This window comes from Aquila chrysaetos, chromosome 25 (genome assembly GCF_900496995.4).
Source record: "Aquila chrysaetos chrysaetos chromosome 25, bAquChr1.4, whole genome shotgun sequence".
Lineage (NCBI taxonomy): Eukaryota > Metazoa > Chordata > Aves > Accipitriformes > Accipitridae > Aquila > Aquila chrysaetos.
The window spans coordinates 17,745,233-17,758,940 of NC_044028.1; the positions used below are offsets into that span (position 1 = coordinate 17,745,233).

The following is a 13,708-nucleotide window of genomic DNA, read 5'->3' on the forward strand; positions in this document are numbered from 1 at the left end:
GTGATGAATTCATTTGGCATTCACTGCAGCCATAAAGCTTGGTGCTGGAGATAGCGTTGTGTTGCTTTACATCCAGGAGAACCATGCACAAATCAGAGGCCAGTACAATCATGCTTGTCTGATCTTCAGCTAGACGATTTATTACCCACAGTACCATACAACTTCCTGTTGTAAAGCGCTTGCTTTTTGAAACAATATGTTCCTTCTGGTGGGAGAGTAATAATAATTTGCTTCCCTTTGGGGTATAGACATTCAGTATGTGTTGGTGGATGTCTTCCTACATGCCAGGATGGGCTGAATTGGATTAGTCTGGTAAAGAAGACTTCAAAATGTAAATTTGGGGCAGTATGAGTGATGTGTCTGCCTTTTGATTTTTTTTTTTATTTTTTTTTATGCTGGTTTTGGCACTTCTGTAGGTATCAAGAAACAACCAGTTGGTCTATTACTCTTTAACCATCTTTCTGTTGTATGTGAAGTTAAGCAGCAAGAGTGATACACTTCAGTCTCTGCCCCAGAGAACTTGCAGGTTTTTAGTAGTAGGTTTTTGTGACAAAAGGCACAGTTAGATCAGCAGAGATTCCATCATAATTATCACAGATAGTTATGATTCAATCTGAAGCTAAAAGCCTACTGTGCTGAACTGCACATAAACATAAAATACAAGAAAGCCTCTTTGTACCTCTTACAATGTAGATGAAGCATGGGAACTAAAGGTGAGCAGAAAAGATACAGCTGTGTGGTCGTTGAGGGCTTGGAAGCATTTGGTTCATTTCTCCAATGTGCTCTTGCTGTTCAGGTTGCCATGGTATTGCTGTTTGAAACTCTCTTCCGAAGTCCCCTAGCTACCCATCACATGTTGCAGCTGGTACTCGGTTCTGGTCTGGATATCTGTGGACTCCGCCTGCTCTGTCCTCAGCAGGATGTGCTGCTCTTTAGCTCAGGTGAGATCTAGTTTTCCTTCAGAGATTCCATCATGTGATGATACTGAGGTGAAGGCAAAGATCTGTAAATGTACTAAGGTGAAGAGTGATGTGGTGCTGTGGGCATGGGGGAGGGGGGTATTGGATTTACATGAGTGTTGCTTTATCAGTTCCTGTATCTTTCCCAAAAGAAATTATAAAAGATCTCAGGCTGTTTCTTTCCTTCTATTTGCAGTGTTGAATATCCATGAGTTGAATTTTTAACCCTCGATACATTTTTGTGTCTCAAACCACTTTAGCTTTTTTTTCTCTGTAGCAATCTTTCCCAGATTGCAGTGCCCTAAACTCTGGGGTTAGACTCGTATGAGTTAAATATACTAAATTAGTTCCCACTGATTTTCCTGAAGGTTTTAGCCGTGGAAAATCCAGCCTTCCCCTTCCACAATTCCCCCCATCCTATTGCCTATGGGACTTCAGAAACATGGGCAAAAGTACTGATCTAGCCATCCTGTAGTTGCATTGGTTTATAAGCCATCACTAAAATGTCACATATGCCAGTAGAAGATGGTCTGAGATGGGAGACCAAGAAGATAAGGTAAACAAAAATGATACATGTCTCTGAATTCAAATCACTAAGTCTTTAACATTAGACACCAATATTTGCAAATATTGGCATGTACCACTCAAGTCTTATTTTTTTCCATTTGTGAAATAGAGATGATGAAGCCTGCCTTAAAGCATGTATGGAATATTATTAGTTGCTAATGCAATATAACTCTATAGCAACATTAGCTGCAAAGTACAGAGATTGCTGCTGCACGATAGCATGGCTTGTACTTTCTTTTAAGCCAAGAAGTTCTCCTGGAAGGTTTGTACATGACACCATCACGAATACAGGCAATTTGTTTCTCTTGGGGAAAGGTGTAGGCAGGGTGAGTGAGAGAAATGGGTTTCCTTTTCCTCAGGCAGAAGGTGAGTGAAGACCAGCTCAATCAGAGAAAAAATTCTCCAGTGTCCCTGCCCCTTTTTACATTTGAAAACAATAGGAGCAGTCTGCCTTAGAAATGGGATTGCAGTTGCAGTTGTCTCAGCGCTGTGCACGTAATGCATTCATACTGATAGCTCAAGAAATGAAGAAGGACTCCAGAAATGAATAAGAAAACCATAAAATCACCAGCCATTAGGAGATGACAGGCAGCAGATCTGCTTCAATGCTCTGTACCATGCACCATTATTTAGGAACATTTTGTATGAAGAGACAATTCATTTGAGCTGAGAACTGCTATGCGAGTTTGTAAATTAGATTTTTACCCTTAGCTTGAAAACTTTAAAATGATTATTTTAAATATTTACAGCCAGCTTCTCCATTATCTACCTGCTCTGGAGACTTATGTTCTGGCTTCTGATTCTTATGCAACAAATGATGTAATTGAATATGTTTTTAAACCTCAGGGGAGAAAATGACACACCTTGCTGCTATTTCTAACATCTGCAGTAAGAACTGCAGAGGAGCCAAATTTGCTCTTTTCCTGGGGTTACTTACTGGACCCCAACTATGCTGACAGTAGACATGGAGAAAGGTTTGCCAGAGGCGTAAGGAAGAGTTGTTGCAGGAAATAAGGCAAACGACAGTTCAAGTCCTGGCAGGGAAATAAGGGTGGCTAATCAAATATTTGCCTGGATATGTCATCTTACAACATAGTACGAAAGCCTGTATTTGATGCAGAAGGAAATAATCTAGAAAAGAAGTCCACAGATTTCCAGTTTGTGATTCCCTTCCCAGCTTTCCCATATCTCATGAAAATTACAGAAAACATCCTTCTCCTCAGGCCCATGTTCTTGTCCTGTCTCTGCTTCAATCCCCCAGCCTTCCTTGTGGGCATGAACAACATACTGCACAAGAAATCAAAGTGCTGAGTTCTAGTGTGTCAGCTGCTTCATAGTAACTAACCCTGTGCACACTCCTTTCCATAGCAAATATGAGGCAACCAACTCCTCTTTCTTTAACAGACTACCTTGAATAATCTCAGATTTACTGTTGGGTAAAAACGTGTAGCCGGTTGCCAGCATATCACCTACAGGACAGGTAACCCGTAGATTACTTTGTTGAAGTCTGGCTATGACAGATCTGAAGAAAGTACTTGAGTGAAATGAATGACCTTGGGGCGGGTTCTTCCATGTTTTAGTCACACATATGTTTGTCTTTTGCAGAAAAGCTGCCTTCTTCCTATACTTCAAAGACTGGCAAGGTGCCACCAGTGCTGGCATTAGGTGTGAGAGGACCTAAAGCACGTAGCACCTTGCAGAATATCATTGGGCCATCTGACCCGCAGCTGGCAAGCATGACGGACTGCAGTTCCATCAATGCCATCTACTGCAGGAGCCAAGCGGAGCCTCTCGTCTACCTGCCCCACCTGGACAGCCGTGTGCACAGGGATCTGTGTCTCTGGTTTGGAGGGAGGGATGCTGATGCAGCACTGCATGCTGGTGTTCTGGATCTGGCTTCCCAATGCAACACAGCAAGGTGATTGCCCTGGATGTCTTTGAACTGTGGTTGTTCCCACAGGCAAAGTGTGACATGGAGGCCAGGCAGGCATGCAGCTAGCGTTCTTTGTCTTTACGTATCAGTCTTCTGCTAAAGGTCTCGGTGAACAAGAGTGCAGAGTGGGAGCAATCTGTCTGCTTTATATTTCCAAACCAGTTACTACAGTCTGCAAAAATCCCTTTTTCACAGGAGTGTCTCCTCTGTGGCACATAATAGATGTGTCGGGTGTGGGACTCTTGCAGTTGCTTCCTTGGTAGCTAGGCCTGTAATTCATACACTTGCAGCACCTGCTCTTGGGCCTGCTGTCCCAGATACAGCTGGTCAGACTGATTTGAGACGTCTTCCAGCTGTGCCTGGTGCTGGAGAAGGGCTGCAAGGTTTTGTGCCACTGTGTGGGCCTTTGCTAGAAAGCCTGGTCTACCTTTGCCCTGCATCCCTTCCATATCAACTGATTAGAGATAAGGGGCTTCAGAAGGAAAAGGTTCTTTGGAGGATTATGACAGAAGTGTGTGAAAATGAAGGGTGGCTTATAAACCTTTACCTCTAGCAGCTGGTGTGAGAAATGCAATATAGGACCTGATGGCATAGCAATAAGGTGCCAAAAAGTGCTGGGAACAAGTGAGGTTCAGGAGTCTGGAATCTCGCTCTCAGATGGGTCTGGGTGTAGCTGCAGAGGGAACTGGACTTTTAAGCATCTGTTAATCCATCATGCAACCTAGACTGTCTGTGCTCTGCTGTGTAGTGCTACAGGGAGCACTTCCCTTCCTGACAATTTTGCAACTTCCTGGACAGAGACTCAAACCTAAGGACCCAGTGTGGTGGGTTGACCCCTGGCTGAACACCAGGTGCCCACCAAAGCTGTTCTATCGCTCCCCCATCCTCAGCTGGACAGGGGAGAGAAAATATAACAAAGGGCTTGTGGGTCGAGATAAGGACAGGAGAGAGATCACTCACCAATTACTGTCATGGGCAAAACAGTCTCAACTTGGGGAAAATTAACTCAATTTATTACCAATCAATCAGATTAGGGTAATGAGAAATAAAACCAAATCTCAAAACACCTTCCCTCCCTTCTTCCCAGGCACAACTTCACTCCCAGATTCTCTACCTACCCCCCCCAGCGGCACAGGGGGACAGGGAATGGAGTTTACGGTCAGTTCATCACACGTTATCTCTGCCGCTTCATCCTCTTTAGGGGCAGGACTAATCACACTCTTCCCCTGCTCCAGTGTGGGGTCCCTCCCACAGGAGACAGTCCTCCATGAACTTCTCCAACATGGGCCCTTCCCACAGGCTGCAGTTCTTCACGAACTGCTCCAGCATGGGTCCCTTCCACGGCGTGCAGTCCTTCAGGAGCATGCTGCTCCAGCGTGGGTCCCCCACGGGGTCACAAGTCCTGCCAGAAAACCTGCTCCGTGGGCTCCTCTCTCCACAGATCCTGCCAGGAACCTGCTGCAGCGTGGGCTTCCCACGGGGTCACAGCCTCCTTCGGGTACCCACCTGCTCCGGCGTGGGGTCCTCCATGGGCTGCAGGGGGATAGCCTGCTTCACTGTGGTCTTCACCACGGGCTGCAGGGGAATATCTGCTCTGGCCCTTGAAGCACCTCCTCCCCCTCCTTCACTAACCTTGGTGTCTGCAGGGTTGTTTCTCTTACACGTTCTCACTTCTTTCTCCAGCTGCCATTTCTGTGTGCCCCGCAACTTTTTTTTCCTTCTTAAATATGTTATCACAGAGGTGCTACCACTATCGCTGATGGGCTCGGCCTTGGCTGGTGGCGGGTCCGTCTTGGAGCCGGCTGGTATTGGCTCTGTCGGACATAGGGGAAGCTTCCAGCAGCTTCTCACTGAAGCCACCCCTGTAACCCCGCCCCGCTACCCAAACCTTGCCACACAAACCCAATACACCCAGGAAGCATGTTTAATCCTGTATGTGTAAATGAAGGGCTCTACTGTGCTCAGAGGTCCCGTTCCTCTGGAGGATTGGAGTAGGCTGGCCTGCAGAGGGAAGAGAGGAGGCAGTTTTCTGGTTTTGGCTTCTGAAAGACATCCCTCTGGTTGTTCCAAGCACAGGTGGATCTGTGGCTTGAAGCATTTGTTTTACAGTGCTTTATCAAAAGATTTAGCTTAGGCCTTCAAGGAATTTGCACCAACGAGGAAAATGTCAAACTACAGGTCTCTTCTCCCTGCTGTCATGTCTGTGTCACAGGCTTGTGTAATCACATGGGATGCCAGCCTCTGCACTGGGGTTTTCAGGCCCTGGGCATCTCTTTTTAATATTGCTGAACTGAATAAATGATGCTGTGGTGAAACTCCCCTGCAGAAAGCTCAGATAAGGCCCTTCACCTGCAAGTTCTCGACAGGTTTTTAAAGATACCTTCTGATACTGGGTGCAGTGTGGCACACTGTGTCAGTGACAGCAGGCTGCAGGCTAGAGGTGAGGTAATCTGCAGTCCTGTAGGTGCTTTCTGTAGAGTGGCAAAGTCCACCCATGTAGAATTAATCTGATGCTCTTGGAGGGACCGTATGTCAGAGTTCAGTTCTGTTTGGCCACGAACAGTGACTCTCATCATTTTTACTTTTAAGATTTGAAAAAAGTCAATTTGGCAAATTTTCATTCTCTTTATTTATTTGTTTATTTTCCTCAGGGATGCTTTTTTTTCCCCTTACAAAGATGATGAATTCTGCTCCTCTGGTATAACTTTGCCAGTCCAGAGCAGTGCTACATACTAAATAATGCACTGGCCTTTCTCCTAATGCTGGTAATTTTGTCCATTGGGAGACAAGAATACAAACTGCAACTCAGATTGCAGTTTTCTGATTATACTTGCAAATGCCGTGGTCTCCTGGGAGTGAACAAGCAAGATGTATTCCAGCCAGCTCAGTTATGGCAAGGGATAAGGCAGGCAGGTTTGCCTGAGCAGCCTGTGCTTCACCACTTCACAGAGCTAGCCAAACTGTTTCACAGACTGCAGTTTGCCCTACTGTCAGTCCCTGGCTTTCAGAACCACATCTTATGTTCACCGTACTGTGATTTGGTCCTTTTGGGTATGCAGGAGTGTTGTAGAGGTTTCACTGGCGTGAACGTCTCTGCCAGACTTGATTGTGCTTGTTGCCCAACATGAACCTTTAAAACTGGTTAAACTTGGGCTAAAGAACCAAAAGTGAATAGCAACTATGATGTATCTGTGGATAGGAAAAGCTCTGGTAATGCAGCCTGACATACTTTGTGATTCCCAGATTTCTTTGCCAAGCTGGCTACTTTGCATTAGCTGCTTTTAATTGAACACAGAGAGCCTCGGGGGGAGTAATATAAAAAGATGTTCAGTCAGAGAGACCTTGATGCAGCTCATGTCACGGACAAGGGATTTAAATGGCTTTTCCAGTAAAGCAGTTTTACCAGAGAAAATTCTGTGTCCCTGGGTTTGTTGCAGAAAGTAGGTTTGAGTCAGAACCTGGCATAACACCTTTTAATATTTATTGTTTTTCTTTAGCTCTCAGAGTCCTTCATCAGCTAGGGCAGAAGCAGATGAAGAAAAGGTTGATCTCCAGGGCATGGTGCTGTCTCGACCTCCAGCGATGCTTGTCTCAACTACCAAAGGTCAGTGTTAGGGAATGAACCTTGAGGTCTTATGGTTCTCCTTCACTCACAATATTACCTTACTCCAGCCCACCTGTTTCAGGAAATTCTGCCTCCCTGGATTGCTCAGTGCTGTGACCTGGCCAGTTCTAGAGCCAGGAATTAATTTCTAGTGAAACACTGTGGCCTAAAATGAAGTGACAAAGGAGTGTTATCACCTCATCCTCCTCATGGGAATAGCTGCTAGAGTCTTGTAGGCTGCTTAGATTTCACTGAGGGGTAAAAAAAGGGAAAGAAAAAAAAAACAAACCACCCCACAGGAAATCTGTGCACACAGGGGTCTGTTCATCAAAGAAAGAGCCATGAGAAGACCTAACAGTGTCCTTAAATTGCATGTTTATCTGATTAGAGATCATCTACCACTGCTGGTGAAGAGTTGAGTATAATCATCGTGAGTGTGAAATGGTTAAGACTTCATTCATGGCAGGACTGACCACACAATCAGGAAGGAAAGCACTTCATGGGGCTAATATTAACTGGCTATCACCTGGCTCCACCCAAATCCTCCTTTTCCCTTTGTAGGAGTAGTCTTCCAGCTTCTGAATCTGTATCTAGCTAGCAGCAAGCTGACTATGTTTGAAGGAAACCTGCCAAGGCATGCAGGCCTTATAACTGGGTAAGAAGGATCTGTGTGGTATAGGAGTGTCTGCTGTAGAAGGCCAATGTGCTGACAATCTTCTGTAGTGGGGCCTGGCACAGCAGATCTCAGGCACAAGTGATTTTTAGACAATGCTATTAGACCATTGCTGTCTGGTGTCTACTCCCACAATTGAAGATAGTTTTGCAGGAAAAAAACCTGAGGGGAGTGGAAGCTCAGCAGCTGTTGGGGAGAAGATGGCAGAAGGAAAGCAGCATTGTACTGATGTAGAAAGAAGGCACGGAAAATTATATTGCTAAGGAAAGAATGTATGAGAAAAGAATGAAAGCATAAGCCAAAGATGAAAGGAGCAGAAAGTGACAGAGAGGGTGACAGAAAGAAAATGGAGAAGAGAGAAAGAAAAAAAAAAAGTCTCACCTTTGAGATCCACTCTTTTGTATAACTGGGCATGTTAACTCAGGTAGCTTGGCAGACAGCCATTGGCTCTGTGTTATTTGGGATTGGTATTGATGGCAGCTGGTTGCTGCTGATGGAATGAGGCACATTTTCTGTGTTCCTTTCCTTTTATGGCCATTAATGATTCACATTTGATGTGGGCTGCTGAGTTACACCACACCATGTTCCATCTGTATTTGGGCTCAGGAAGTCACTTTCAAGCTTTGCTCCTCAGATAGATAACTGTATCATGACTCTCAGAAGAGAAGCTGAAAAATCTGGTCTGGGAGCAGACACCCTATGGGATTTTAAGGAAAGGAAACATTCACTGACTCCTTCCCTCAGGTATCCAGCAGCTTCTCTTGGAGACAGGAAGATACACCCATGCAAAACAAACATACTTCAGCTCTCACCAGGTATATCTGCCCCTTCTCAGTAATCAAAGTTTTGCTGACCCTAGCAGGTATTCTTGTTGATTTGGCATATGTGTATGTGAAAAATGTTTTTTAAAAAGTGTTATCAACTAGGGAGATACCAAAATCTTACCACCTGCAACCCTAAATTTTGACAGTTCACATATAATGAATGTGACACTAATGTCAGTCTGGCTCAAAGCCTGCAGAATTAAAGCCATAAAGCCAAATAGAAATTTTAGGCAAAGAAACACTGTGCCTGTTCCATCCTTAGTAAACACAAGCTTTCCTTTGTTTTGTTGCATTTGCTTTGAACTACTAGACCAAGCCTTGATCAGATTTTGGGGGGGACAGATATCCATATCACAAAGTCTAGAACCAAAAGAAATATTCACTGCTGATAGTCCTACTCCCAAAACCAAGTGTAACTGGGACACAGAGACTAAAATACTCCAACCTCATTATATTGTTCGGTTAGAGTTAAGAGAAATTAATGGGGCATTGTAGAGGAAACCCCGGTAGAAGTGATACTGAGGATTTGTCTTCAGAGCTCACTCTTGGCAGGTTATGGAGATCTGAATGTACATTGTGTAAAGAAAAAAAGCTATATTAGGACTAGGACAGTGTAATAATGCAGGTGATGGTAAAAGCAGAGACCCAAGATGAGACTAGAACAAAGCAAAGACCTCAGGTAGATCAGAGGCTTCAGGTAAAAGTCTTGAGCTTGTTCTATAGCACCTAAGATGAGGCTTAGATACTGCTCAGGAGGTCTTGTAGGCTCTTTCTTCTGAGCTTGCTCGTAGCATGTGTTGCCACCCTGTTGGCAGTGAGCTTGGGGTTCAACTTAGAAAACAGGGGTCTAACAACCCAAGGTTGTAACCCAACATAAATTCCAGTTGCTTCTACGACCTTACGTACTGGGATGAGGGATACAAGGAGAGCAGCACGAGCAGCCAGACCTAGTGGATGAGAATCAGGTAGGAGAGAGCAGGCTGGTACCATTATCATGATGACCAAGTACAGGAACCTGTGAAGCCACGGATGGTGCCAAACCACAGAGTGAGGTGAGGTCATGATCACAGGCTGATCCAAAGATTCAGGAGACTATGCCAAAAGGCAAGGTCTAGGATGAAAGTTAAAGACAGGACTAAAGAAGGGAAAAGAGGAAACAGAAGGTAGTGCTGAACAAGATTGTAGAAGCTAGCTACAGGCTAGGACCACCAATAATAGCAGAGAGGAATGGCTGGGCTTGCTTCATGCACTTTGTAGTGGACAAATTGCCAGTTGGTCTTGTTGACCTTATTTAGTTGCTTATCAGCGTGGCCAGGCTTATCAGGTCCTTAGCCCTTGAGGGAACCAACTGCTGTCAGATTGCCAGCTGTAAGGGTAACAGCTCAATCACAGCCTGGCAGGGGCTGACACACAGCTAGCACATGAACTGAGAGCACAGATACCTCGAAGATAGACTGATAGCTCATAGATAGCTAGATAGACCTGATGAGACAGACTATCTGGGGTAGATGATTCATAAAGATATTACTGATGATGCCATAAGCTTTTTCATTCTAGGTTGGCCTCCGATAGCAGTCATTATGAGCTGGATAGAGCAAATAAACCGTAAAATACAGTGTCACCATTTGGAATGCGCTTCAAGTTGGAACTAGCCAATATAAGAGTTGCCTTGCACTGATACCACAGCTTCTGTGGAAATAATATGCTGCTTTTCTTACCCTCTTTTTGATCTAGGGGACATCATTTTGATGGTGTCACCTGTGGTATCTCCTCGTGCATATGGTAATGTGATTTCGGTCTGTACTCATCGGGGGTTTGTCCTGCAAGGAGTCAGACAGCTGCAGCTTTCACCCAAGCAAGCCATTGTGCTGAGCATGACAACAAGTCAGGTACTGGACAGAACGCACAGCTTGGTTGTATACCTTGGGTTACCAGTTGTTCCAAAACTAATTATGCTGTGAGCTTATGGATGTGTGGGCCAACGCTCCTCTAGTAAGTGTCCTCAAGGACACTCATTCTCTCTTTACTAGCTAGCCAGCACTCATTTTCTCTGTATTCCTGTGAGTGGTACTCAGCTTTCAGTGCCGGTTTTTTCTTTAGTAGGAAAATCCCACCAGGCCTCAGCCTCTCACTGAGAACAAAAGTGTAAATTCATAATCAGCCCTCCTCCTACTAAGGCAAACATGAATTTTGCCATTGATCTCAAAATAAGCAAGAGCAGGCAGTAGCCCCATAAACCAAAATAACAATTTCTGATCTGCAAACGTGTATTCAGGAGAATAGTCTTCATCTAACAGACTGATGTTTGATTAGGTACTTCGGAGTCCCTCTGGGACTGCTTATGGCCTGTCAGCATGAAGTCCCCTAGTTTAATGCATTCCAGATGGGTTGCGAAAAGAGCTTTCCTATTGTCAAAAATAACAACTTTTTCTTTTTCTCTGAAGCTCTGTCTAACATGATGATAGATTTGAGTTAGAATGCAGTTGGCGTTTTGACAAGTCAGCCTAAGGAAACAGCAATAATCATAAATGCAAGATTTCAGTCAAACTTAACATATGCAAGAAGTCCAGTTCTGCACTTCTTACATGATAAATCACCCAGGAATCATATAACATTTTCTCTTACAAAGGAGTGGACCCCTTACTTTAAATTATCATGCTTACGGTTGTTTGCTGTGTCAATCAGGAAATGCATCATTTTGCAAATTAAACTGTATGCAAAGCCCCTCTTTTCTGCTTGTTGTGCAATCAAGCCTGAGGAATAATACTTTACCTGCCCATAATATTTTGTAGAATAAACACAACTTATGTATGGAACATTTGGCCCAAATAGCCAAATATTTGGAGCATGCTCCTAAATGGCCATTTAAGAAGTTAGCAGCAGCAACTACTGCTTCAAGTGCTGTTTGAAGCTCAATGTTTATGAAAAAATCATCCCTTCATTTAGGACTTAAGATCATTTTTGCATGAGTGACTTAGGATGGTACCACATATCAACTGAGTTATAACTGTTGTGGTTTTAGTCCAGCCCAGTTGCAGGGCAGAACATTTTTATGTTAAGCCTCTTCCCTGAGGTTTAAATTAAGTTTCTCTATCTCATGAATAGATGATGCATGAACACCCAATTATTGGAAGTTACTATGGCTCAGCTGGTGAGCTGTATCTTGTTATGCCATTGTAACTTAACTATTTGCTTGAGCTCTATAGTGATTACATCTGGATTTAGTAGCCTAATCTGGCCCTCATTATTTCAGATTGCTGTATTTTGCCCTAGCAAGATTTCAAGTTCACCTGATAGTTCTGCAAGAGGAGACCTTTCCGCTGAACCGCGCATGCACTGTCTCATTTTGTTGCTGAGGAAAGAGAATGCTAGTCATCACATTCCTGCATTGGTAAAAGGTAATGCTTTCACTGCTCAACAATTTTGGAAAAGAAGGTTTGCATTTCAGTGCATGTGAGAGAAACATTAAGTCTAACCACAGCTGTTACATTGCAGGGCATATTTTTTGAGAATATCAGGGCCTGATAGTTTTGCTGTATGTATCTCCGGACCAGTGTGTAAATCAGTCACTACTACATATCCAACAGAGCAGATTGATCTTTGTCAGTTGTTTGATCTTTAGCACTGGAGTCCTCTTGAACTTAGAATCATAGAGTAATTCGTGTTGGAAGGGACCTCGGAAGGTCTCTCATCCAACGTCCTGCTCAATACAGCATCAGCAATGAATTCAGATCAGGATGCTCAGGGCTTTTTTCAGTCAAGTCTTGAAAATCTGCAAGGACAGAGATTCCCCTGCCTCTCTGGGCCTTTGTTCCAATGCTTGACCATTCTTATGGGGAACTGTTTTTCCTTTATGTCAAGTTTGGAACCTCCTCTGTTTGAATTTGTGAACCACTGTACACCTCCATAACGGGCCTGGCTTCATCATCTCAATAACCTTCTGTTAGGTATTCTTATTGCACAGAGAGGTAGGGTAGCAAAAATATGTATGTGCCACTGAGCCTGAGGATAGCAGCTGATCCTGTCAACCTCAGCCCTGAGTTCTGCATACTTGTGACTTCCAAGCATCTGAACTGTAACTCATTTTATATGTAGGGACTGCCAAAAAACAGACAAGTTGCTGCCCCAAATCTTACTTGAGTCAGACTCTGTTCCGAGGCTCTCATTCAGGAAAAGAGTTATGTGGTTTTCTTAAGCATGAGCTGACATTGGTCTCAAGTGGGGAAGATCACGGGCAACAGCAGTGATCAGTAGGGAACAAAGAACCTGCCTTGCTTGCTTCATCCTCCTCTGGCAGTGGGCATGTTGCCTGCAGCAGGAGAGTCCATTCCTGCATCTGTTTTCCTGCAACCTCCCCTTCAGACACCACCGCTGAGAGAAGAGGATCACTGTTGCTGACCCCTCCATTAACACCACCACAAATAGCTCGTGAAGGAGACATTCATCCACTGCCTGATTGCTTCCTTTAATCTATCTACCGTAGGAAAGAACATTTAGAGGTTTGGAAAAAAAAAATGACAATTCAAAAAGTCCTCTGCTTTTTCTCCTGAGACTGTCACAGAATGTTCTGAAAACACATACAGACACAGTGGATTAATCACGGCACACTAATTACAGCACCATGTCACCTGCTGCCTGTAGGTCCAAGGAAAGTTGCTCATTAAAGAAGTACAGTTTCTGCTGCTTTTCTCACAGAGTGCCCCAGATGATGTTTATGGTGTTCATGTTTTGCATGGGGAAATTTCCACTAGAAATATATAGGTGGGCACTGGAACAAAGGATATTCCGGAAAGGTAAAATGTTTTCCCTCACTGTAGAGAACTCGTGTTTTTTTCCAATACGTGCAGATTTTGCAAACGCCTCTTTCTATGTGTTCTGTGGTTGCTTCAGAACTGATCCAGAGAGATACCTTATTCCATATTCTGGAGCCCTGGGGAGGGGAAGCTGACATTCTTGCCACATAAGCTATGGTTTGGTCTCTGGGAAGTGTAGAACAGCACTAGGATTTGAGTAGGGTAAATACCACACTAAGAAGTTTTGCATTTGTAATCAATACCCCTGAAAAGCAGTTACCCCTTCAAGGTCTTGAACACTAATCAATTTTCAAAGCAAGAAAAATTCAACAATCGTTCCTGAAATAGAGCAGAT

General features: G+C 44.1%; 1 protein-coding gene across 7 annotated transcripts in view; it reads left to right on the forward strand.

Annotated features, from left to right (window-relative positions):
* DNAAF8 (dynein axonemal assembly factor 8) overlaps positions 1–13,708 on the forward strand; it is a 98,685-nt gene that overhangs the window by 50,464 nt on the left and 34,513 nt on the right. For all 7 annotated transcript variants that reach the window (XM_030001384.1, XM_030001382.1, XM_030001387.1 and 4 more), the window contains 5 exons: positions 797–941; positions 3,132–3,444; positions 6,957–7,063; positions 10,295–10,449; positions 11,814–11,958. In XM_030001384.1, the coding sequence (XP_029857244.1) occupies positions 797–941; positions 3,132–3,444; positions 6,957–7,063; positions 10,295–10,449; positions 11,814–11,958 (865 nt within the window). The remainder of the gene's footprint in view (positions 1–796; positions 942–3,131; positions 3,445–6,956; positions 7,064–10,294; positions 10,450–11,813; positions 11,959–13,708) is intronic.